Consider the following 25,668-nt stretch of genomic DNA (forward strand, 5'->3'; position numbering starts at 1 on the left):
AAGCTGAAATTTGTAACTTTTGCAGCACTATTTGTACTTTTCAGAGAATTTTTGGCGAAAACTCAATGTGTGTTGCCAAAATAATATAATGGCTTTCTTTTATGGAGACCTTTCCCCCCTCTCTTTCTACAATATGCATATGATTTTCAGAGTATCAACTGTTGTAACTAGTCACTCAAAACAACAGATTTCACTACCTTGTAATGTCTCAACCAAGTGCTTCTTTGTTCCATTTATTTTACATTTTGCCACTTGCTTGTCGAAGAATAGACAGCTGCACTTCCTCTGTATGAATCTTCAAACTTCTTCCTGCTGCGCTTGCTGGATCTGTGTTTCCTCTTGTATCACCTAAAACCTTAAATTTTATCGTTTTTGTGACTCAAAAATATTTTTTTAGTGCCGATCTTGTCTCGTGAATCCAATTTCAATGGGTAGCAATCTGAAATTTTCAATCACCAATCATTGATATTGTTACTTGATTAACTCCACATTCCGCCATCAACACAATTCAATCATGTCCGACTCAACTATCAAGCCACCACCATCGCTTTATGAACAACTCGATGCATTGTCGATTTCACCCATTCCCTCGGGTATTTTATCGGGAGCTTTATTTTTAAAAGCATTAACCAAGACAACTTCAGCAGCAGCTATACCCAATTCAGGCACATCGGGATCATCATTTGCATTTCACAAAACATTGGCCGCATCACGTCCAACGCGATTATCGTGTACATTGTTTGGTTCAGCTATGGCCTTGGGTACTTATATGATGATTGATGGAGATCCTTTGAATGCCTCGGGTTTCAATTTTGCTTGGCTGACTTTATATTTGATTGTCAATGGTAAATCCTCAATCCTGTCTATCTTCAAAGGAAGAGTAACTCCAGTTGCGTTGTCAGGATTGGCTCTTTTTGATGCTGCGTTATATGGTAGAGAATTCTTTTGGAGCAAGAGAAGTCCTTTCCAACAGTGAGCAAACGGCTTCGTACTCCAATATGTGTTATTGTCGTGTATAAATAATCTATCAATTTCGTGAATATATATAGTTATATAAATTGTGCTCTATCCTTCCTATAGTCATCCCCATTTCAATGGCAACAACCCTCGTTCGTTACAATACTCCTTTATATCTCGATCATCATACAACTCAATAAATTGTTGATCCATTGGTCGCTCCTTTGGAGCTGCAAACTTCCTATATTCATCAAAAATTATAGTTTTGGACCAATTTTGTAATCGTCTTAAAACGCCAATTAAACAACCAGTTCGATGCTTTCCACGATTGCAATGTATAAGTATAGGTTGATTTTCTGGATCTAGCACTATCTTGATCGCTTGTGTAATCAAATCCAGTGAGATTTTGACAAATGGCTCTTTATTCCCTGACATCCCCAATTGAAACAACTTGACATTGTTCGTCTCGAAAAACTTTTGTTGTAGTTCTGGGTATTCCTCTGGTATAAGACATAGAACTGATTTCAATTTAAGTTGTTTCAAAAACGAAAAATTGGCAGGTTGAGGAAAAGAACTTCTATAGATTGATCCAATGACTAGTGCAAAGTTTTCAGGCGGGGTTAATGGTTGATCATCAACATCAAAGTCATATTGTTTATCCTGCTCTATGATATCTACTGTTTCGATCGTCTTTTTATGTTGCTTCTGTTGTTCTTCGTATTCCAATTGCAATTTCTTTTGCAAGTTAACATCCAATTTGTCATCCACATCCTCATCATAGTTTTTCTCCTCTTCCTCTTCTATTGTAGTTGCATTGTTTTCCTTTTCTTCCAACTTTAGCTGATTCAACTTCGATCGTAGTGGCGTGTCGTTATCCAATGTTGTCCCGGACTGGGTGAGTTTACTAATCTGGATTTCGCTGTATCTTGGGTCGTCTTTTGAAACATTATTCGGTAGACCCGATATGTCCTCATCCATTTGAAATGGGCCGTCTACGTTCTCCGTCATGTGATCTGTATTGATTCGTCTGTAAGTGTGTGAAAACGATTGCTGTAACTAATATTGTTTTACCTAGCTATTTCGGAAATATATATCGTGTATGGTATTTAATTTAAATGCTATCCGAATATTCGGTTGATGTTATATCTTGGTTATGAAAAATGTTATATGAACCTCTTGTGGTTATAAATTCCCATTGTCTAATATTTCTCTCTCCTTTGCAGTCAACGATTAGATTGGTATTTTTTTCCAGTCTTTCGATAATTTCCTTCTAAAATTCTTCCTATCAAAATTAATATAACGGTTTCCACAGTAGTGTACTGAGGACCAAACTTTTATATTTGGAATGTCGCAAATTACAATGTCGTAGATGTTCTTGACACATTTGTATTGAAGCTCTTCTCAAGATTTTTCACATCTTTAACTTTGAGACACAATAGTATCAACCACATCAACTCAGTATGACTGGAAGGAGCAAAAGAGGCCATAACAATGACAACTCTGGCCATCACAGGGACAGAAATGTTAAACGTGGAAGAACAGAGCTAAGAACAGTAACAAGAACTTCCCAAAGACCAAAAAGAGATGATAAGGAGAAGAACCATTCAATTCAAACAATTGACAATGGTGATACCCTTAAAGACCAAAGTGACAGCAAAATGGAAGATGTGTCTGAGGAAGAGGATCTTAGTGGAAAAGCTTACTCTGCATTGTTGACATTACTAAAATCAAAGAACAAGGAAAAATCCAACTTGGAGCAAAATGAAACAAAGATAGCTCAAGAGGAGCAAAACCAGGATGCAAACGCAGAAGATGATGAAGAACTTGCTGGGGAAAATTTTGCCGAGGACAACGAAGAATCAGAAAGCGAATCAGAAAATGAAGAAGAAGACTCACCAGCAGAGTTGGCAATTGACCCTTTTGAAGTACACTTCAACCAGCCTAGTGATGAATATTTGGAAAAGGAAGAGAAATTGGTTATAAAAGAGCATAATAAGTGGACCACTCTGTCGAAGGTGACCTACGAGGACTTATCTTTGAGTTCAACAACGTTATCACCCCCTGGAGAAACTATAACTCATGTGAATAATAAGAAAGACACCTCCACCATTAAAGATTTCAAGTCATTAAAAATGAGAGTGTTGGACGCATATGAAAATGAATTTGGGGAAGATGTTACGAAATTGGATTCTATCCTTCTTCAGCCTATATTAAACTACCAAGATGTTAACTATCAATATAAAACATACGCAAATAAGACTTACAAGAAGCTCTATGCAATGCACGCATTAAATCATATATACAAGACCAGAGATAGAATTATCAAAAACACTGCTAAATTGCACCAGGCAGCAGAGAACAATCAGGATTTGGAATTGAGAGATCAGGGCTTTACTCGTCCAAAAGTATTGATTCTTTTACCATCAAGAGAAGCGTGTCATACATTGGTTGAATTATTGATTAAATTATCAGGTACGACCCAACAGGAGAATAAGAAAAGGTTCACTACTCAATTCCATGCCAAGGACGTCCCCAGAAGCAACAAACCACAGGATTTTCAAGATGCATTCAAGGGGAACAACAACGATTATTTTTGCATTGGGTTGAAGTTGACACGTAAGTCTTTGAAGTTGTACTCATCCTTTTATACCTCAGATATTATCATAGCTTCTCCACTTGGATTATCGATGATTTTGGAAAACCCAGATAAAAAGAAGCGTCAATATGATTTCATTTCATCAATTGAAGTGCTTATTGTTGACAGAGCTAACCAAATTGAGATGCAAAACTGGGATCATGTAAATACAATTATGAAATATATCAACAAAGTGCCTAAAGATTTCCATGATGCTGATTTTAGTAGGATTAGAATGTGGAGCATCAATGATCAAGCCAAGTTGTTGAGACAAACGTTGGTGTTTTGTGAGTACTTGACTCCGTCAATTAACAACCTTGTTTCGTCAAAATCTTTCAACCTACTGGGTAAGACGAAGTTCAAGCCAATCATCATTTCTGAAACAAGCATCATGAACTCCATTGGTATCAAGATCAAGCAAATTTTTCAGAGATTCCCCAGTGAATCGCCCGCTACTGATCCTGATAGTAGGTTCAAGTTTTTCATCAATTCAGTACTCCCTAACTTACTAAAAACCACATCTTATGAAGATGGTATAATGATCTACATTCCATCCTACTTTGACTATCTTCGTATCAAAGATTATTTTAAGACGTCGACAAAGTTCAACTTTGGTGCAATTGACGAATACAGTTCTCAATCCAAATTGACTAGAACGAGACACGAGTTCGCAAATGGTAAAATCAAAATCATGCTATACACAGAGAGATTACATTACTTCAGAAGATATGAAGTCGGTGGAGTTAAAAATATCATCATGTATGCACCACCAACAAACCCTATATTCTATAAAGAGTTGATTCGTTTCATTGCCAAATCAGTGTTCAAAGATGAATGTGATTTGAATTTAGTCACTGTGAAGATTCTTTACTCGAAATGGGATGCGACTGCTTTGGACAGAATCGTGGGTAATGAGCGTGCTCCAATCCTTTGTCATTCAAGAAATGAAATGTATGAATTTAGGTAGATGCTGTTGGTACCATTAAGAACTCAATGTATTAAAAGCCATAATAAAACAACCAATAGCAACGTAGGGGCTCAACCTCTCTCCAATTCTAGCAAATTTGTAAAAAACACTCAATATTCCTGTTTTTCTATTATCTAGAAGTGCTGGTGCCACACTATGAACATATGTGCATGTGCAGATGAGTAGAAGGAGTACTTGTAAAAGTGATTGGAAGTTGAATAATGCAGACTAGGTCGATGATGTTAGTACTAGTAATGGATCTCATGATTGGTGTAACCTCAACATACCATTGCTGATAGGAAGATGAACGATCTGTTTGAAAGTTCTGTTGTGAGAGCAAAAGTATTCAATTTTCTACATTTTCAAAACGCTACCGAAATACAACTCATACATTTTTTTTATTCTAATATACAATCTACTTAGCCGTCATCATCTTATCAACACGAGCTGGAACGTCGAACTTACCAGCAATGATTTCATAAAATTGCAATCTTGAACTGTCACCTAGCTTGCCATTTCCAAAGTGCTCATCAAACTCCTTCACATTATGAATTTTATACGCATCATGAGTCTCACCTTCAACACCACCAAAAACCAGCAACAACTTGGACCACTTCCAAAGTCCATTTATATCATTGTATGATCTTGTGGGTCCTTTAAGCTTTCTTTCAATGGTGTATCCCTCATTGTTAATCAAAAATACTTTTGGCAAATTATGTAAAATGTGATGATATCTAATAAAACTGGAAAATTCTTGGGCTGTCATTTGAGCACCACCATCTCCTTGTACCAAAATAATACGTTGGTTCAGACCCAAGTCATTGATTGCCATTGTGGTGCCAAAAGTTGCAGGTACTGCATATCCAATTGATCCGTAACTCCAGCCTGAAAGGAGATGTACATTTGGTGGAAATTTAATGTCAGTTACTCCAAAACTAAACGACATGGTATCAACAATGAAAAGGTCATTAGGTTGTAAGTGTTTTGTGAAGAATGCATTGATTTTGGATTGAGGACAGTATAAATTGTCTGTTTTAGACGCAATGTGGGTATCTTGAGGAACAAATTGATATGTTGACAGTCTAGTCGCAGTTATTTGTGAGGATTCCAATTTTTCAGTCAAGTTGGTTAAAAAGTCGCCCATTGAAAACAACTTTTCACCATTAAATTGTTTGATATGGTGTATTGAATTGTTGATTTGAATGTAGTCAGGATGAACAATCACAGTGTTGATTGCTCTGGAGAAATCACGACTATAGCCACCATTATTCATTTCTGTATCGTAATAGCCCAAGAGAAGCAAGAAGTCGGAGTACTCAAATAATCGCCTTACTTTGGTATCGGATGAACCTGCTCCCATGTATACACCGACAAAGTTGGATTTGGATTCATCAATATTTCTTCCATAATTGGAGGAAAACAACTTGACACTATCTGGTAACTTTTCAATGAGATTGTCAAGCTCCTTCTGTGCCCCAAATCTAGTAATTAAGCAATCAGCAAGCAATGATGGATCACTTGACTGGTACAATAAGGACAATATGGAATTAGTGACTTCATTCAAAACAGCTTTTGCGTGAGCAGTCCCTTGGTATTGTGATAAAGGTGAAAATGGTTTTTCAAACAACATGTTGGAAGGGGTGGGCAAATCAGGTACATCACAAGGAATGAAAAGGTAACCTGGTCTTCTCTCCTGGATAATGGTTCTCAAAACCTTATCAATTTTTGCTACATTGTCAGACATGTTATCACCCAATGACTCTTGAATGCATGACACACCACCAACCATCTTCTTGTAAACATCATGGTCAGGAGCGCTAAGTGAATCGTGGTTGGGTACTAAATGATGAATATTGACAATTTTACTTTTTGCTTCCTCGCGTTGTCTCAATGATGGCGTTCCCACTATATGCAAAACAGCACCATATTCAGTATAGGCATTAGCAATACCATTGATAGCAGACAATTCACCCACACCATAAGTTGATACAAAAACACTCAATCCATCAATAGCTTTTGAGTAACCATCAGCAGCATAAGTACCATTCAACTCATTGCATGTATTGATCAACTTGATCCCTTCGTGCGTTACCAAAGGAGAATAACCATATTCAAGAAAGTTGAGGTTGAAATCACCCGGAATCTCAAATATTGTCTTGAGCTTAGGGTTGGCCTGAGCTATTCTAAGAAAGATATATTCCCCAAGAGCAATGTTTTGTGGGATAAGATGAGGTACGTTCGCTTCCTCGCTAGCTGGAGGAGTAGTAGCAGTTGTTTCCCTAACTGGAGCCATGTCTTATTGAATCAAAGATGGTGTCAAAGTTGAAGAAAACCCAGAGGATATTAAGGCACATATATATATAATCTAGAAATAGAGAGTACATATATATAAGGTCTTGGAAACACGCATTTTACTGAAATTTGCAACAACAAGCCCGAATAAATGTAAATTTGAAGCCATAGTAAATGATTTAGCTATAAATTCCACGCATTTCTTTAAAGTGCTGTTCTCGGTTATCGAAGGCTTTTTTATATTACCCCAGAAAACCGAAAAAAAGGAAAACAAAAAGAAGATACCCCCCTTTTTCCTGTCAAAGGTTTAGTTTTGAATGTATAAAACGGCACTACTGGCGTGACACTCTATAAATGTATCATTCATTGATGTAGTACGTGGTCATGAGTAGTCAGGATTTTGAGGTAGTGAAGGCTACTTCTAGAGATGTGACGCGAACAGAGAGGAGACAACTTTGCGTGGTGTGCTTTACTTCACGCCCAGTGACAGGTATCTTTACGGCATCAAGTTGTATTTAGACTTGTTTTAGCTCTCACTTGTTGTTTAATCCTGTCGGCTTCGTGGTGTGTAGGCAAGTAGACTTTCGGAGTTTTTTAATTTTCTTGTTTTGCAAACTTTCGGCACGAGGTGGAACGGATAAAAAGAGTTTCCAAAAGCACGTATTTCGATTCGTTTCGGACTACAGTCTACGTTTATGTTCTAGCCGATATATTTAGCTCTATTCGTGTATTCGCTTATACAGAAAATCCTTTCCAACTAAACTCCTATTCAATGTAGGGGCATGACATTCTTCTCCTCATTCTTGCTTGAATTGTAAAGGACAATGTTATTCTCTAAAGCCCCCGCCTTCTCTTGCCTCCTGTACAAGTACAAAACGAGAAAAGACCAAACTGCCAATGCAAGTCCTGATGCCGCAGTGAAGCTATAGCCTTTCAAAAACCTGGGTGCTTCAACCGTTTTCCAAACCAACACCGAAATCCATGCTGAGGTCAGTTGGGCTAACATATTACAAGCAACCAAAACAATTTGACGCTCACGTACATCTCTTCGACATATATCTCCCAAAAATGAATAAAGGACAGGAGACGAACTCCAACCCCAATATTGCATACAAAATGCAAACCATTTAGCTCCTTCAGGAATATCCCAAATTGCAAGCAACAAGTTACCTAGGACATTGAACACTTGTGAAAACACTATTGCTCCATAGCGGCTTTTGAGTAAGTCTGCAATTGAAGTGGTCAAAATCAACCATAAAATCCCCAATGCTGGAGTCAACGAAGTGTAGTCTTGCAATTTACCACCCTCAAATCGAAACGTGTTTCCGTCATCTTTCTTCAATGATTCAAGCCATAATGGGTATGCACCAGAAGTTCCATTTGAATTGTTCCAACAAAATGCTGTCCACAACGTCAAGACGTAAATGTGCCATGACGAAAGAACCTTTTTCCATAAGTCCCAATTAAAGAAATGATAAAATTCATTTTCTCTAGGCTTGGCGTCCTTTTGATCTTTTCTCATTCTTCTTCTGGCAATTCTAATCTCATCGTCTGATAAAAAGACACTGTAGCAATCTTCAGGTGTACCTGGGATCATATAGATTCCTATGACACCCACGGCGAAACTGATAATACCATCAATGATAAAGATCCATTGCCAAGCTTCATATCCATTAACACCACCTAAGTGCCTTTTGATCGCCCCCGAGAGTACACCCGAAGTCAATATTCCCAAAAATTGACCCATGTAAAAGAACCCCGCTCTACGAGCTACTTCACCCGTACTTCCTTTAAACCAAGAAGCAAATAAGGAATGGTAGGCAATATATGTTGGAGCTTCAAATGCACCAATAAAAAAACGAATAGCTTTGAGGCTGGGAACATTGGTGACTTGGGATGTGCAAACAGTCAACACTGACCAACTGAAATCCAAAGCTGGTAACACGTAGTTGAGTGGAAGTGCATACAATATGTACATGAAGGGAATTTGGAAGACAATGTTACCCACTGTAAACATAACTTGCGTATTAATAAAATCGTTACCTTTCATGCCAATAGCTTCCTTTATTCCACCAATATAAGCATTTGTTAAATTTGTTTGGTCCAAATATTTAACCCAATATGCCATGAGGGAATAGAATGTCAACAACATGTCGATTTTGGTGATAACCTTCTTTTCTTCAGCAGTATCATCATCATGGAACCACTTGTACCATTTTCTACTCTTTTTCTGTTGTGTTGTTATCCGGTACTCATACTCGTCAAAAAACTTCCACCAAGGACGGCCCTTCTCATCACGGTATTCAATAAGCGGTTCTTGATGCTTGATGCTGGGGATTGAATGAACTTCCAGTCTGGTATTGAACTTCTCAATACTTCCACCTTCATCGGTAGGAGTAGTTGATCCACGTTCATCAAGGTCTATGAAATTCCCATTTTCATCCTCATCTACGATCCTCCTCACTGGGAATATGCCCCATTTGAGTCTGTGGAAAGATGTCACCACGGCTGCCATATTGTGTATGGAAATTTTTCAAATACATTTTCTCTTCTGATGATTATGTGTTTAATATATTTTCACATTTTTCGATGAAGTAAGGCGGTTTTGCGGGCATTTTTCACAGCTGTGGCGTCAAATTTGCCAAATGTTCAAATCTTTGAGGTGATTAACTTTTCAAAGCATATTGCAGTTGTTTTATTGTTTTCCTTTTTGTGTCTCTATTGGTTTACGATTGACATTAGCACGTGACAGGTGTCGTCCCCTGAATATTTTTTGTCAGTGAGTTGCATGCTAAATTTCGAAAAAAAATACGGGTAGCTCTATTGAATGAGAACAAATGAAGTCTATGGAATGAAAGTTTTGGAGTATGTGTTTCTGTGCTGTATTGGGGAAACAAATTTCTTGTATTATCACAAGAATCAAGTTTAAAGTAAGTCGTTACGCAGGTGTATACTACCGGCAACTCTTACCTCACAATTCCATTCGTGGACCACTGGAAGGTATCAACTGTTGATTCTTGTTTCTTCAACTATTGAACCTTAACGTCTTTCTGCTTCTGATACGCTTTTCATTGAATCGACATACTGCCTCTATCAACTTCATACTCCACCTCTACACGGAAATAACAAACAAGAAAAGTTGACTGGTAAGAGCTTTTAGTCTTGAGTACCTCCACCTGCATGCTTCTCGGTAAAAGTAGAAGATTGAAAGTGACTGCGAAATGGGCACACGTGGCGAGGCTGTTCAATAAAAGTATTAAAGTAAAATCGTGTTTGACGTCATACATATTTTTCAAACATGCATTGCTCCATTCAGATGGCACGTTCCTGTAAAACTGTTGCAAAACATGTGGCTAGAAAAAATAAAATAGAGCGAAGAGAAGGAAGACACGAGGTTGGGGGGAGGAGAGGACCACGAGGGGAGCGCGGAGAACGGAGTTTGTTACTTTTTTTGTTGATATTTCTTCGAGGGACTATTAAAACAAACACAAGTCTGAATTCAATGAAAGAACTTAGCAACCACGTTGTTTGCTTGCAACTCAAATTTCGCTATGTATGGAACACCATTATCTCTGCTTATAATAGTGTCGCGAGGTTCCGAAAGAAAGAGTGTCATACTTGCGTAATTTTGCACTGATTTTACTTTGATGGTTCATTGACTGTGTTTACTCGCAAAGCGAATTTTCATAGCCACTTGAGTGACCAAACAAACTTTACTCTCACTCTTAAACAGCTGCATCCATCGTAGATCGTTATCAGTGTATCAGTATGGGAGAGAATGATTAAAGTCCTTTGCAAAGTCAAAACATCAAAAAATACTTTATATAACAACAGACAGAGAAAAAAATTATTTTTTAAAAATCTATCAAGTCACAACTAAAATAGTTATATCATTTCTTTTCAATCTCATTACAGCTTTAAGAGTCTTGTTCTAATCACAACACAGTTTTACAGCTCCAAATATAACATAAAACACTATCATACATGAACGATTCATCAATATGGAGGTCAATAACTCATCTACAGCAAATGTCATGAGTGGGCCTGATATTACACATCATCATCAATCACTAGAACAAAAACACAAATGGCAACAACAACAACAATATTCAAACGACACTTCTAACTCTAAACTTCCCATTTTAAATGCAGTCAATGCGCAATCACGACAACCACTCAAAGATTCACCTTTCGAGTCGCAACCTTTAACAAGTCGAACCTGCACCACATCAACAAACAAGGGGTCAAACCCTCCAAAAACTGATCCCACCAAAATACCAGACGACACATCAAGTCACCCACAAATACCATCCTTAAAGTATCAAGTGGCTCCTAGTGAAGCACCTACGGGCACAAGTCAACTTACGGGAAGGAAAGCTGCTCGATCCTTACGAATATTCAGAAACATAAATCAAGATGAAGAAGTAGATGAGGAAGAAATGGCAAACGAAAACAATCAAGCGAGGACCTCATCTTTGGCAGAAAAATTTGGTGCAAAAGAGACTGAACTAGAACCTGTATCATCAGCAACTTATATACCTCATACGCCAGCGACGTTGGAACACAATCGTGCCAATTTGGAGGAAATTGTGCCGCATGATTTGCAAACTTCTGTATCACCCGTTTTAGCTATAAAACCACAACACTTGACTGCTAATTTAGAGTTTGATCATGGTCTTAATGGCGATATCACCAAAATTATTTCCATTTTGGATAAAAATAAAGCTTCTGAAAGTGATGCTGAGAATGGTGTTGCCTCGCCAATTATTTCTCGCGTATGCAGCCCCACTAAAGAGCTTTATGAAGCGGACCTAGTCAATGAATATACAAAGCAAGTAGATGATAAATCTGCAGAGAATACAAGCTCTCCCGAAGCAGAGACGGAGTTTCCATTGGCTGTGGAGTTGAGACCATTCAAGAATAAAGTTGGTGGCCATACTGCCATCTTCTCGTTTTCAAAAGAAGCGGTGTGCAAAGCACTAGTAAATAGAGAAAACATTTTCTATGAAAGTATAGAAATTCATCACCCCGAGCTTTTGAAGTTTATGCCTAGATATATTGGTGTTTTAAATGTGCGGTATTCCAGTTTGATCAATGAGCATGACAATGTGGAAGTCAATATTGATAGTGGTAAGGAGGAACGAGATTTAGAAGCTGCTAAAAATCACAAATTACGTCGCAAATCGGAAAATATGCCACCTGAGGTTGTTCTTGATGATAACAAGCACATTATTCCTGACACTTTATGGAAGCATTATTCAGGATCCATGCCATCACCCAAATCCTCGTTTACAGATAGTCCTAAACAAAGTCCTATACCAAGTTTAACCAATTCACCTTCACAACGACCAAATCCGGGCTCTACATCAGTTAATACAGAATTACAATTTCAAGTGTTGCAAGAAGTTTTCCAACCATTGAGACTACATGATGATTTCTTTGAAATGGATGAGGATAGGGAAGTGAAGGAAGGGCATATACATCAACATTCTCTTTCTCAGGATGAGGTACTCCTCCGCAAACACACCCGATTTGAAAGATTCATCTTACTTGAAGATTTAACCTCACGTATGAAGAGACCTTGTGTTTTGGATTTGAAGATGGGTACTAGACAATATGGTGTTGATGCATCCTTCAAAAAACAACAATCACAAAGACAAAAATGTTTAACGACGACATCAAGAAAATTGGGTGTTCGATTATGTGGATTGCAAATTTTCAAGTATAATAATCATAGATTAATTAGAGATAAATATTTTGGCAGAAGAATTAAAATTGGGGTTCAATTTTGCAAAGTGCTTGCTAAATTTTTATACAATGGCAAGGACGTTTACTCCATTTTGTTTCGCATACCTCATTTAATTGATCAGTTGCAAGCCTTGTATCTGATATTCAAAAAAATACCAGGGTATCGTATGTATGGATCACTGATACTTTTAATGTATGAGGGTGGTGCCATACAACAAGACCAGCCAGCCAATGTGAAGATTATAGATTTTGCTCAATCGGTTATATCAGAAGAGGAAAAAGATCATGTAAATATCCCACCGTCACATCCAAATTTGGTAGATTATGGTTATTTACGCGGCATCCACTCATTAATCTTTTATTTTACATCCATTTTTCAAATTTTAAGCAAGACAAAGATCAGTAATTTTGAGGAGATGAATAGTTGGGTGAAAGAACATAAGGATGAATTAGATGTTAATTGTCCCTGGTTGGATGATTATGCTGAAGTTGAAGGCGAGGTTGATGGTGGTGTAAATAATATTGATTTTAATGACCCATTTAATGTTGATTTTACAATTGATGAAAATGACGAAAATATATCTGAATAGATTATTTAATACATTAAAAACTAGCTAATGAAGATGTAAGAGGTGAAAATATTGTTGGATTTCCCTCTACCCCACCATTTACCCCGGCTGCGGGATTAGCTGTAATGGGATGGTCGATCGTGATGTAATCTTATCTGTAGTTTTGAGCAGGTCTTAAGGATATTATTTTGGTCTGTCGGTAAATTACAGGATTTGAGACTAAGCCCATCAGTTTTTCATTATTTGCTTCGCCTCACAAGTGTATTCACGTGTAAGGTGTTAAAGTCCGGTGTAAAACATTTGTTATAGTTACACAATATGCAAGCTCCATGACATTTAGTTTACACAAAAGTCAAAATTTAAAGATTTATTTTAGTTTTAGTTTTACGTTTAGTTTGCTATTGATTCGATTGGTCATTATTAGCATAGAACAGGGCCAACGTCATTTATCACAAAGGTGTATTCCACAGAAGTAGTTTAGGAAGTTATAGCTATCAACAGATGTAGGCGCAAGCCTGAATCCAAAATTTGTGTGAAGCAATAGTTGTGATAGTTTTGCCGAGGAAATTAAAAAATTCGGGAAAAGAAAAATTTTGCGACAAATGAAAACCAGCGACAACAACAAAAAAATAATTTAATTCTATTTGGAGACCGACAATAAAAACAACCTTCCGACACTGCTTTTTCCTGTTCAACTTCCATTACATAGAGGTCTACAAATATGCCACGTCGTAATAGTAATTTCCCATCTATTCCATTAGTTGCCACTATTGACATTGGTACAACTTCAGCTAGAGCAATTTTGTTCTCGCAAGAAGGGCAAGAAATTGCTAAACATCAAATAGAATATTCAACAACCGCATCAGAAGCACCAGAACACTCTCAAAACACTGATCAATTTAGAAGAAGATCATCTTTGCTAAGACATGATGAACCAATTTTTTCAGCTGAAGGTATTGCCATTTCAATAACTGATAATGTTGAAATTGAGAATAACAAATCATCAGTTGGACCTACGTTGAGATTTCCTCAACCTGGATGGGTTGAATGTATGCCTGTCCACATTTTGGCTAATGCAGTTCAATGTTTAGTTGCTTGTTTGATCACTTTAAGGAAGATTAATCAAAATCCAAATTTAAAAGTGAAATACAAGGTTAAATGTATTGGTATTGCCAATATGAGAGAAACCACAATTGTATGGTCGAGAAAAACTGGTAAACCTTTAAGTGGGGGTATCACCTGGACTGATACAAGAACAGCAGAAATTGTTCAACATTTGGAGAAAATGATTGATGAGGACAGAAAAGCTGAGTTGAAGGAGAAAACTGGATTACCCTTGTCCACATACTTTTCAGCAGCAAAATTGAGATGGTTGTTAGATAACGATGATGTAATTAGAGACGAATACGAAAAAGGTGATGGTAATTTGATGTTTGGTACTGTTGATACTTGGTTGATTTATAATTTGACCAAGGAGAAATCATTTGTTACTGATATTACCAATGCGTCAAGAACATATTTTATGGATTTGGAAACTCATGATTATGATGATGATTTGTTAGATTTTTGGGGTATTGATCCAACAAGAATCCAATTACCCAAGATTGTTTCTTCATCTGAATACTATGGTGCATTTGCTGCACCAAATTTATCCCACTTAGGTTTCCATAATAAAATCACACAAGAAGCTTATGATATATTGAAAACAATTACCGGTGTTCCAATTTGTGGTTGTTTGGGTGATCAAAGTGCTTCATTGGTGGGACAATTGGCATTGAAACCGGGTTCAGCTAAATGCACTTATGGTACTGGTTGTTTCTTGTTGTACAATACTGGTCCACGTAAATTGATCAGTTCTCATGGTGCATTAACCACTTTTGGATTCTGGTTCCCTTCACTTGGCGGTGAGGATGGTAAACCTCATTATGCGTTAGAAGGTTCAATTGCTGTTGCGGGTTCGATAATTCAATGGTTAAGAGATAATTTGAGGTTGATCAGTGAAGCTCAAGATATTGGACCATTGGCATCACAGGTGGAAAACTCTGGCGGGGTTGTCTTCATCCCTGCATTTAGTGGGTTATACGCGCCATATTGGGATAGGGGTGCCAGAGGTACCATATTTGGTATGACACAGTACACCTCGTCATCCCACATTGCCAGAGCAGCTTTGGAGGGGGTTTGTTATCAAGTACGGGCCATTTTGAGAGCAATGGGAAGTGATGCCGGATCTTCAGAGCATTTTATGGAAGAAGCACGTACATCACAACATGATGATCAACCATTATCACACTTGGCAACTGATGGAGGTATGTCGAAAGCAGATGAAGTATTGCAAATCCAAGCTGATATTTTAGGTCCTTGTGTTACTGTTAAGCGAGCAAAGATTTCTGAATGTACTGCTTTAGGAGCTGCTATTGCTGCCGGTGTATCGTTCAAGAATGAAGAGGATCGTATATGGAAAGATTTTGATGATGTTGTGGCTAAAATCACTGGAAATGACGATGAAGCTGCTAATACATTCAATGCAGAAATGCCCGACGCTGAAAGGAGAAAGAATTGGAAACGATGGGAAAAGGCCATTGAAAGAGCCAAAGGATGGTTAGATGAAGATGATTGAGTAGAGGTAGGATTTGTAATGATGAGTGGACAATGAACTAAATGATTATACGGATATTTAAAAACAGAGTGTATAGAAATAGAATAGACTTAATCTAATGAGCGTATTTTTAGTCAAAAGATGAATCGTAATCGTCGATGTCAACTTGCTCGTGAACCAAATCTACTCCAAGACTATCGATATCAAACGAATCATGTGCATTTCGCTCCTCTTCATCATCGGTTGAGCACATCTTCTTTTCCCTTGCTGATAACAAATTATCAAAAAATTGACTTGTTTGTCTAGTCAATGAATCAAATTTATCAGACTTGAACTGGGACTTAACAAAGATATTCCTCTCATCACCATCACTGTTAATGTTATTGAATATCATTGACGCTTTCTTCCCCATTGTAGTACAACATTCATCGATAGCAGAAGTTATATAAGAAGTCTGTTTAAGCAACGTATGTTTCAAAGGAGTGGGATTTTTTAACAGACTTGGTGTTTGATCTAAATCAACAACTCTAAGTTGGTGATTGGCCAATTGTTGTTCAGTTTCAAATGATGCCTGTTTATATATATCAAGTTGGGAACTGTTTTGCTGTGACGATTGAAGAAGTTGGGTTCTATTGAGTTCTTGCAATTGGGATTCTATTTCTAGTAATTGTAATTGTTTATGACTTAGCTTTTGTTGATAGTGTTTGATTTGTGCTTGTTTGGCACTGTACTGGCTCAATAGCGTAGCTCTTTGTTGTTGGAAATTTGGTACAATGTGCTCAGCGGTGGAAGTGTGTGGTTTGATTTGTTTCAGTGGAGGGGTTTTGGTGTTTGGGGGGAGGGTGTGTTTGAGTGGTGATGATGTAATAGGTACCAAATTTGTGCCTTTTCTGATTGGGCTAGTCGCCAAATGTGATTGTGGTTGGTGCAGTGGTATTGACTTTGGCTTTAATGGTGAAGGAACTGATTTAAGTTTGACCGAATGGAATGGTGATGTTGCTGTATTGAATGCATTGATTCGATGGGGTGATGTCGCACTCAATACACCTCTTCCTGTTGCCCCTCGTACGCTACAATCATGATGATGCTTTCTTGGTGTGTTGGGATTCGACTGAACTAATGACATAACACTGCGTGTTGACTTTTAGCTGATTAAAAAAGTAGAAGAGACCCTCTATTTTTTCTTTTTCAATTTCCCATAAGTTTAATGTTGAGTCAAATGGATACTTTGTGAAGTAACAAAGATTGACATTTTTTATTTTGCAACTGTTTCTGCTAATGTTGGATTTCATTTATATAACCTAATTAGGACAAATTGTAAACAAATTACATTTTTGCAACAATTTTCAATATCAGATACTGCATATAACCTGTAAATCACTTTGTAAACCAAATACGGCAACCAAGTCGTGTATATCAACTCAAAATACGGAGAATCTTCTTTTGCTTATGCTAAACGTTGACCACAAACCCATATCCTTTGAGGACAACTAACTTCGCATCAAAAGAAATAGGGTCATACATCATGTACTCTGAATATCTATTCACTTAAATGTATATGTCACAAGTAAAATAGTAGTTGGGAAAAGGCAGACATAAATTGAAAACCGCTTTCCCTTACATTTCTTTCTATGGGATTTGTCCTTTTTTCGCCACCCGCGCATGTTACTACAGCTTCGACACAATTGAGTACACAGAGAAGCAGCACATTGTAATATGAATTACTGTTCAGCTAAGGAATTGAGCGTGCGACCTGTTACTCAATTGGTACAATGTAACATAACGCATTGTATAAGTTTTATTTTGTTTCAATGTTGTGTACAATTTTGATATGTGGGTATTAAAATGAAATTTATCCGTTTTCCTCTCTGTGCGTCAAAATCAAAATTTCAATAACAAAAAAAAAAGATCTCCAAAGAAAATCCCATTTCACATCCTTTTCTTACTTTCTTCTTTCATTTCCATACGCAGAATTATCAGAATAATCTCATCCCCACAATGGCACTCTTATTCAACTTCAAGACTTTTGTATTAGGTTTATTTGTCTACTACACCACTTATTTACACTACTACAAATGTCCATCATTAACCCCAATTGTTGAATTGGAAGAGAAAATCTTACATCCATTGACCAACCAACATTCAACTTTATGTGAATTAGTCAATGGTGGAATCGATAAGGCTCAACCATACGTTACCAAAGTCCACACTTTTTTGGATAAAAACGTTCACTCTCATCCATTGTTTATTGAATACAAGATAGAAGAATATATTCAATGTGCTAAGAACAGATGGACTACTTATGTTTACCCATTAGTTTACCAATTGTATCAATTTACTGATGTTGCTGAAACTCGTGTTTATGATGAAGTTTCTACTTATTACAAACAAGCTGAAGAATTTGTTCATGGTAAATTGAAACAAGATTAGAGAAAACGAAATGAAAAAGGAAAAATTCGCAAAGGTTGAAAGAACTCTTTGCTTTTTTTCATAATGTCTTTAGTGTATAGCTTGTTTGAATGTCTTTCCAAATATACGTCTAATATATCGTAATTAATTGATAACTGTGTAATAAGACCTTCTGAATCGAATTGCGGCTCTTGCCCACCAAAAATAGTTGAAAATTCACGTGCCAAAAATAGAGGAAACGTATCTAGGTGGGGTGAAGCAATTCCGCACACAAACCAAGCCCGTGGTTGTATGCAATTGGACATCGTTGGAGAAGTAGCATGGTTAATGAGCATTCCCAACTAACAGACACTACCAATGCCTCCAACACGCTCAACAATGTACAGTTAAGCCACGATCATGACCACCAACATCCACATCAACCACATATCTCAGCCCATACAAAACGACTATTAAATAGTCGTCACATATCAATGATCTCCATTGGAGGTATCATAGGTACAGGATTATTTATGGGTATTCGACAAACACTCACTAATGGCCCCATTATTAGCATAATTTCATATTTGTACATTAGTGCTTTATGTTATTACATGATTACTGCTGTTGGGGAGATGTCGTGTTATATGCCACTCAATGGATCATTATGTCAATTTCAATTTAGATTCATTTCGAATCCAGTGGGGTTGATGAATAACTTTGTTTACTGGATAAGTTGGTCAATTACACTTGGATTGGAATTGAGTTTAATCTATGAGTTACTTTGTCAATTCATGTCGTTTAGTCTGACGAATATGTTATTTTTTATACCATATTGGTTGAAAGATAAGACAAGTGTGATTCTCATTGTTTGGATGGCATTGACTGTTGCTAATTTATTCCCTGTGAATTATTATGGGGAAATTGAATTTATTGTGACGATAGTTAAAGTTGGATTCATGATTAGTTGGATTGGATTAAGCCTTTGCTTGGTCATTACAAAGATTGGTTTCACCAACTGGTCAAATATTGATGTGATATGGGGGATCAATACAATTGAAGTGGTTGATAATCGCGTGGTAAATAAATTAGTCAATGTGCTATCCTCATCGATTGTATCTTCTTGTTTTACTTTCCAATCAATTGAATCAGTGGGAATATGTTCAGGAGAGATTGAAAATATCAGTCAAAGTCTACCAAAAGCTATCAAGTACATTGTCATAAGGATTGTTGTATTCTATATTGGATCGTTAACATTACTCACATTGATGATTCCAAGTGATGATCCTCATCTCATTGAGGACGGTGGTAACCAAGACCTGGTTTTGTCGTCGCCTTTCGTTGTTGCATTGATCAATCTTGGAATTGCTGAAACTTCCTTTTTGATTCATATTGTTAATTTTGTCATTTTAACATCAATGATATCAGCCGCAAACTCCAATATTTATTTCGGATCAAGATGTTTATTATCCATGGTTGAAGAGGGGTATTTCTGGCGCAAGTTTGCTAATACCACACTGAATGGTGGTGTACCTGTATATGCCATCATGTTAACTTCGTCAATTGGATTGATAATTTCACTACTTTCAAATTTTAAGAGTGCCAAAATTTTCCTCACTTTATCAATAAACTTATCGGCTACTTCGGGTCTACTCATGTGGCTTTTCATACTGATTAGTTACCTTCGGTTTAGGAAAGCATTGGAATACAACAACATCAACTATTATGACCTCGCGTACACTTCACCGTTTTGCATACCAATGAAACACGGTTCTTGGGTGAGTATAGTGAGCATTGTTGTGATCATCCTAAGTAATGGGATCACCAACGTTTGGCAATTTAGCTGGGATTCATTTGCTAGTTGTTATTTGACTCTGATTGTTGTGGTGGTGGGAGTTCTTTATTATAGCCGCAAGTGGAATGAGCTGGTATTGAGGCCAGCAGAGGATATAGATATCCACACTGGTCAGTCACAGAGTGCATTTAAGTAGATTTAGAAAGAATTATAGACAAAGTTGTAGACGGGCATCTTCCTGTGGCTGCAAAAATAGAACTACTTACTAAAGCCGCACACGTTGCTTGTTTAAGTTCTCGAAGAAAAATTTTGGGTGCGTGGTATTTTTTTGTTTACAATTGAATCATAACATTTGAATAGACTAAAGAGTATCTCATCTACAAGGGAAAGGAAACAAACGGAATCAACAAGTTTAGAGATATTGCTGAACAACCTATACCTTTATACATCTACACTATTTCCTTTGCTAGAAAGATAGTTCACATACTGCTTAACCTCATATTTTCCGAGATGGCATCGTATAAATTAATCACGTTTGGAGTAGTTGCCTATTTACTATATGCATGGACATTTGTATGTCCTCCCACAACACCGTTAACATCAACTGATGTGCTGAAACTATCCCCTATTAATTTTCACGTATGTAAAGTGAGTGATGGATATATACGACCATATATACAACCAGTTTATGATGCCCAAATAAAACCGAAATTAGTCGAATGGGATAATCAATGGCAAGTCAATGATCGGGTCATACGTGCATTGGAGATCTATGATGCGTTTGATGAGAGGTATGGTGTGAAGGCGGGTTTAAGCTTAGTTTTTGATGGATTAAGTAGGTTTTATAATTGGTTTGAAACTTCAGTATTGACCCATGTTGCACATGGGTTGAGATTGGGATTGATTAAAGTTTGGTATTGGGTCAATATTGCTAAGGTTAACATAGCCTATGCATTGGAACCAATTTGGGTGTTTTTACAACAATTGCTGAAGAAATTTGCATCTATACCCGTGGTGAATCAAGTATTAGAACAAGTGAAGGACGTTTACCGACAATTGATCAATTCACCTCATGCAAATACCTTGCATCAACGAAGTCAATTCATTCAAAAAGAAGTCAAGAATTTAATCAAATTTGATGAATTTTCTTCACGTGAGTTTAAGTCAAATTTAATACATGTGGTGAAGGACTTGTTGGGACAGAAATATGACGATGAAGATGATTGGGAAGATATTACTGATGAAGAAGAAGAGACCATGGTCATCACATCGACTGTATCAGTTTATGAAAATGGTGCATTGGTAACTGAAGAAATTGAACCAGAATCGATTGAAATTTATCAAGAAATTGATTATTGGCAAACAAAAATCAATAAAACATTGAGCTTAGCCAAGATTAATCTTGAATCCGACTTACAACCGATCCTAAATAAACTGATTGAAGAATTGAAACCATTGATTAGTCAAGAGTTTCAACAATTACAACAAGTGAATTATAAAGAGTACAAGGATATTCATGCAAAGATTTCTCAAATTCATAAAGATGTAGAGAAGATTCAAGCTAGTAACCAAACACTGGAGACTGTTACTAGACAAGAAATCAGAGATGATATAGCCGCTAGTTATGAATCAGCGAAAAATTGTTCCATCAAAGTTCAAGATATCCTTTCTTCAACGCATGAGAAATTATTAGTCGACTATTTCAATTTGGTACAATCAACAATTGACATCTTGGAATCATTTGCCGATTCATCCATAAATGAATTCAATTCAAGACTTTCCTACCTCATATCACAACAACCCAATCTCGATGATTCTCAAATTTGGCAAATTTGGAAAAAATTTCATCAAATCAAAGATCAATTTTTTCAATTTAGAGATGAATTATTGACCAATGCTAATCGATATAAACAGGATAATAAAACTTATGCTAATGATGCTATTGGAATGACTGAATGGAATGAATATTTGAAAAATGTTGAATTTCATTTAAATTTTTTGATTAGAGATAATGCTGATTATTTACAGTTGGTCCGTGCTAAAGCTAATTTAGCTTTCCAAGCTAGAGAAGAATTAATTTATGAGTTGACTAATGGGGAAGTTGATCTGTGGGATAAGTAAGAGAGACCTTGGTTTTAAGAGATATTTCTATTTATAAAAATAATTGTATATTAAGTGTATTCGTTGCATCTTTGTTGATGCAGGTTCAATAGTTTAAGTTTGGCTACTGATTGCAAAAAACACTAAGACATTGAGTATGAGCAGTGCCAAATTTTTGACATATTACAGTTCCACTCCGTACGTCCTTCAACATTATCTCTATTGTTTCCATCCCTCAGTTCTGTGAAAAATCCCAATTAGGTAAAAAAAGGAAAGAGATTTATTATTTTAAGCGCGGTGAAATTTCAGGGAATAGTTATCCCGAAAGAAAAAAAAAGTGAGAGGCGCGGCGGACGCCTGCACTTGCGCATAGACAAATATAATCTCTCCCTTCAAAAGAGCACGCGGTGAGAAAATTTGACAAGGGTGTGTAGTAGGGGGACTCTGTCATGGAATGTGCGTAGCTTACAATAACCTCAGAGAATTAGCTTGTAGGTGTCACGAATTGGAAGGTGTCGAATTATTTTGGACGGAGTTTATTGTCCGTTACAAAAGGATCTTCCAGGCATTATTTTTTTCTCGCACACGACAACACAAAAATAACAGGTAGTGTACAACTCTAAACACTTTGACAATAACTGTAGAGATGAATCGAAGACTTTCTTAATGTCTCTACAAAGATCCTTTTTGAATAAATTCAAAGCTATAACCAAATCGTATCTCCCTTATCTAAGATCATATTATTCGCTTAAATTGGTTGTTTCATTTTTGTTCTAAAAGGTAACCTGATTTCTGATTCTGATAATAATATCAATTAATTCCCCAAAAGAACACAAAAGTGAAAGCTGGGCTTAGCTTTGTAATGTCGTGATAAATGATGTCGCAAAAATAACATTTAATTTAGATTAAATTGAATTGATATGTCAAAGAATTGACTCCTGCCCTCTGAAAAAACATGACGTAGAATTGAAGGGATTAGGACTACAGGAAGAGAGTAGATATGGAGCGCAGAATGAGATGTAGCATGTTAGAGTTCAAAAGCAAAATCAAAATATATGAAAGTAGAAAAGTTCAACTTCTCGAAATGGCTTTATCTTTTATCAACAACAACAAAAATTAATAATTTATCAATGCAAAACGTATTTTGTTGATTGAGGAGAGGGGGTTATCTACATTGAAATGAAATTATAGAATAATCAATGGATGTTAAAAAAAGATATGGAACAACCCTTCTGACTCAATAAAGTCACGGACAAAGTAATCGGCAAAGGTCCAAGGATCAAGTTGAAGTGAAAACACGGGGTAATCAGTGAAATGAGGAGAAAGCGGAATAAAGGAAGCCCAGAGAGACTAACAATGATGGTACGAGATGTGTTCTACGTGCTCTACGTTCCTTGTTTTGTTCCTTTTTTTGCAGTCAAATGATGTATTTATTGAAATCCTGTGTGTAGTAACCGGATCTCTAAACCATTTGATTGGATGATAAGAAATGATTATGTAATAGTGTGTGAATGCTTAGGTAATAATAATATTTTAATTTCTTCCAACAAAAAAAAAAAATTTAGCAACCATGCATACCAAGAGTACCATTTCTTGTATACAGTCCTTTGTTTCCATTAAGCTAAGACAAAATAAAGAAGAAAAAAAATAAAAGGAAAAAAGAAATTAAAGAATAACAAAGGCGACATTCCATTAATCCATTTGTTACTTAATCAAGTGTTGTAGTACTGTATATAACCCATTGTCTTATGACTAAATTAAAAAAAGACCAACAACGGTTTATATAAAACCAACTGATAATCCCTCAACACTTTGTTTTCGTCCACCAACCTTTGATTCAACTTCTTTTTTTAACTTAATTAAGAACTAAACTGGTTTCCAAACCAAACACACATACAACAACAACTTAACGCAACACAACACCCCCTTTATTTTTACTTCCTACAACCAATTTTTTTACATCCCGTTTTTTTAGCAACAAAAAAAGAACACACAGAGAAAATTTTTACCACCTAATAGAAAAATAGAACAACACATTGACACACGACAATCATGAGTACTTCATTAACTGAAAACACTGCTATACTATCGAAATATCTTGATTTACCTCAAAATGGAAAAGTTCTTGCTGAATACGTTTGGATTGATGCTGAAGGTAGAACTAGATCCAAATGTAAAACTTTGAACAAGAAACCATCTAGCGTTGATGATTTACCAGAGTGGAACTATGATGGTTCATCAACTGGTCAAGCTCCAGGTCATGATTCAGATATATATTTGCGTCCTGTTGCTTATTACCCAGATCCATTTAGAAAAGGTGACAACATTATTGTTTTAAATGAATGTTACAACAATGATGGTACTCCAAACAAGTTTAACCATAGACACGAATGTGCCAAATTAATGAAGGCACATGCTGATGAAGAAGTTTGGTTTGGTTTGGAACAAGAGTATACCTTGTTTGACCAATTTGATTATCCTTATGGATGGCCAAAGGGTGGTTTCCCAGCTCCACAAGGTCCTTACTATTGTGGTGTTGGTACTGGTAAGGTTGTTGCTAGAGATGTTATTGAAGCTCACTACAGAGCTTGTTTATACGCTGGTATTAACATTTCTGGTATCAATGCTGAAGTTATGCCATCACAATGGGAATTCCAAGTTGGACCATGTGAAGGCATTGAAATGGGTGATCAATTGTGGATTGCTAGGTATTTATTGGAAAGAACTGCTGAAGAATTCGCCGTTAAAGTTTCATTCCACCCTAAGCCATTGAAGGGTGATTGGAATGGTGCTGGTTGTCACACCAATGTTTCCACCAAGGATATGAGAAAAGCTGGTGGTATGAAGGTTATTGAAGTTGCTTTAAGTAAATTGGCCAAGAGACATAAGGAACATATGTTGTTGTACGGTGCTGATAATGAGCAAAGATTAACTGGTCGTCATGAGACTGCTTCTAGTGATTCTTTCTCATCTGGTGTTGCCAACAGAGGTGCTTCAGTTAGAATCCCAAGATCGGTTGCCAAGGAAGGTTTCGGTTACTTTGAAGATAGAAGACCAGCTTCCAACATTGATCCATACTTGGTTACAGGTATCATGGTTGAAACCATTTGCGGTTCAATTCCAGATGCTGATATGGCTAAAGAATTTCTTAGAGAAATTGAATAAATGTCAACACATACTACGTGCTGATGCAAATAAAAAAAGATGATGCTTTATGTGTGTATAGAAGAGATTAACATTCCCCCCCCCTCCAGTTTAGTATTTTATCAATAAAGAAAAAGTATAGTTTTCACTTAGCAATTAATTTAATTCCAACATTTTAGAAGTCGATAGATGTATAGTATAGGTTTAAAAAGGCTATGGTTTTATAAACTTTGTCGAAGGATTTAAGCAAAAAAGTGATGTACCCCAATCATAATCTTTATTTGCCATAGCCCTTGAGACTCCAGGTAGCTTATTCCATCTTTATTCATTTTCTATCAGTCTTGCAATAGCATTATGTCACGAAAGCGTTCAACAGTGGTCTCCGCTTCTTGTTCCCTAACATATTTTCTGTCTTGTTTCGCAAGCAAAAGATTTTTGAGTAGAAAAAAAAGCACAAATCTATTACAAATAAGACAA

General features: G+C 36.7%; 13 protein-coding genes across 13 annotated transcripts; 8 read left to right on the forward strand and 5 right to left on the reverse strand. All coding sequences in view use genetic code 12, as the record gives it.

Moving 5' to 3' along the window:
• Nucleotides 1-514: 514 nt before the first annotated feature.
• On the forward strand, nt 515-976 carry CORT_0D03320 (hypothetical protein; the record flags this gene model as incomplete). Its single annotated transcript, XM_003869262.1, has 1 exon — nt 515-976. The coding sequence occupies one exon, from the start codon at nt 515-517 to the stop codon at nt 974-976; it is 462 nt and encodes a 153-aa protein (XP_003869311.1).
• A 104-nt stretch (nt 977-1,080) lies between these two features.
• On the reverse strand, nt 1,081-1,965 carry CORT_0D03330 (Siw14 protein phosphatase; the record flags this gene model as incomplete). The annotated part of the gene is made up of 1 exon (XM_003869263.1): nt 1,081-1,965. The coding sequence occupies one exon, from the start codon at nt 1,963-1,965 to the stop codon at nt 1,081-1,083; it is 885 nt and encodes a 294-aa protein (XP_003869312.1).
• A 452-nt stretch (nt 1,966-2,417) lies between these two features.
• CORT_0D03340 (Yil091c protein) lies at nt 2,418-4,559 on the forward strand (the record flags this gene model as incomplete). Its single annotated transcript, XM_003869264.1, has 1 exon — nt 2,418-4,559. The coding sequence occupies one exon, from the start codon at nt 2,418-2,420 to the stop codon at nt 4,557-4,559; it is 2,142 nt and encodes a 713-aa protein (XP_003869313.1).
• Nucleotides 4,560-4,574: 15 nt separating this feature from the next.
• Nucleotides 4,575-4,849, reverse strand: CORT_0D03350 (hypothetical protein; the record flags this gene model as incomplete). Its single annotated transcript, XM_003869265.1, has 2 exons — nt 4,575-4,787; nt 4,847-4,849. The coding sequence occupies 2 exons, from the start codon at nt 4,847-4,849 to the stop codon at nt 4,575-4,577; spliced, it is 216 nt and encodes a 71-aa protein (XP_003869314.1).
• A 125-nt stretch (nt 4,850-4,974) lies between these two features.
• CORT_0D03360 (Aro10 aromatic decarboxylase) lies at nt 4,975-6,852 on the reverse strand (the record flags this gene model as incomplete). Its single annotated transcript, XM_003869266.1, has 1 exon — nt 4,975-6,852. The coding sequence occupies one exon, from the start codon at nt 6,850-6,852 to the stop codon at nt 4,975-4,977; it is 1,878 nt and encodes a 625-aa protein (XP_003869315.1).
• A 768-nt stretch (nt 6,853-7,620) lies between these two features.
• Nucleotides 7,621-9,366, reverse strand: CORT_0D03370 (hypothetical protein; the record flags this gene model as incomplete). The annotated part of the gene is made up of 1 exon (XM_003869267.1): nt 7,621-9,366. The coding sequence occupies one exon, from the start codon at nt 9,364-9,366 to the stop codon at nt 7,621-7,623; it is 1,746 nt and encodes a 581-aa protein (XP_003869316.1).
• Nucleotides 9,367-10,852: 1,486 nt separating this feature from the next.
• Nucleotides 10,853-13,189, forward strand: CORT_0D03390 (transcription factor; the record flags this gene model as incomplete). The annotated part of the gene is made up of 1 exon (XM_003869268.1): nt 10,853-13,189. One exon carries the CDS (start codon nt 10,853-10,855, stop codon nt 13,187-13,189), a length of 2,337 nt encoding a protein of 778 aa, XP_003869317.1.
• A 700-nt stretch (nt 13,190-13,889) lies between these two features.
• CORT_0D03400 (Gut1 glycerol kinase) lies at nt 13,890-15,785 on the forward strand (the record flags this gene model as incomplete). The annotated part of the gene is made up of 1 exon (XM_003869269.1): nt 13,890-15,785. The coding sequence occupies one exon, from the start codon at nt 13,890-13,892 to the stop codon at nt 15,783-15,785; it is 1,896 nt and encodes a 631-aa protein (XP_003869318.1).
• A 109-nt stretch (nt 15,786-15,894) lies between these two features.
• Nucleotides 15,895-16,890, reverse strand: CORT_0D03410 (hypothetical protein; the record flags this gene model as incomplete). Its single annotated transcript, XM_003869270.1, has 1 exon — nt 15,895-16,890. The coding sequence occupies one exon, from the start codon at nt 16,888-16,890 to the stop codon at nt 15,895-15,897; it is 996 nt and encodes a 331-aa protein (XP_003869319.1).
• Nucleotides 16,891-17,762: 872 nt separating this feature from the next.
• CORT_0D03420 (hypothetical protein) lies at nt 17,763-18,194 on the forward strand (the record flags this gene model as incomplete). Its single annotated transcript, XM_003869271.1, has 1 exon — nt 17,763-18,194. The coding sequence occupies one exon, from the start codon at nt 17,763-17,765 to the stop codon at nt 18,192-18,194; it is 432 nt and encodes a 143-aa protein (XP_003869320.1).
• A 299-nt stretch (nt 18,195-18,493) lies between these two features.
• On the forward strand, nt 18,494-20,143 carry CORT_0D03430 (Lyp1 permease; the record flags this gene model as incomplete). Its single annotated transcript, XM_003869272.1, has 1 exon — nt 18,494-20,143. The coding sequence occupies one exon, from the start codon at nt 18,494-18,496 to the stop codon at nt 20,141-20,143; it is 1,650 nt and encodes a 549-aa protein (XP_003869321.1).
• A 314-nt stretch (nt 20,144-20,457) lies between these two features.
• On the forward strand, nt 20,458-22,068 carry CORT_0D03440 (hypothetical protein; the record flags this gene model as incomplete). The annotated part of the gene is made up of 1 exon (XM_003869273.1): nt 20,458-22,068. One exon carries the CDS (start codon nt 20,458-20,460, stop codon nt 22,066-22,068), a length of 1,611 nt encoding a protein of 536 aa, XP_003869322.1.
• Nucleotides 22,069-24,099: 2,031 nt separating this feature from the next.
• CORT_0D03450 (Gln1 glutamate synthase) lies at nt 24,100-25,212 on the forward strand (the record flags this gene model as incomplete). The annotated part of the gene is made up of 1 exon (XM_003869274.1): nt 24,100-25,212. One exon carries the CDS (start codon nt 24,100-24,102, stop codon nt 25,210-25,212), a length of 1,113 nt encoding a protein of 370 aa, XP_003869323.1.
• Between the last annotated feature and the right edge of the window lie 456 nt (nt 25,213-25,668).

This window comes from Candida orthopsilosis (genome assembly GCF_000315875.1).
Source record: "Candida orthopsilosis Co 90-125, chromosome 4 draft sequence".
Classification (NCBI taxonomy): Eukaryota; Fungi; Ascomycota; class Pichiomycetes; order Serinales; family Debaryomycetaceae; genus Lodderomyces; species Lodderomyces orthopsilosis.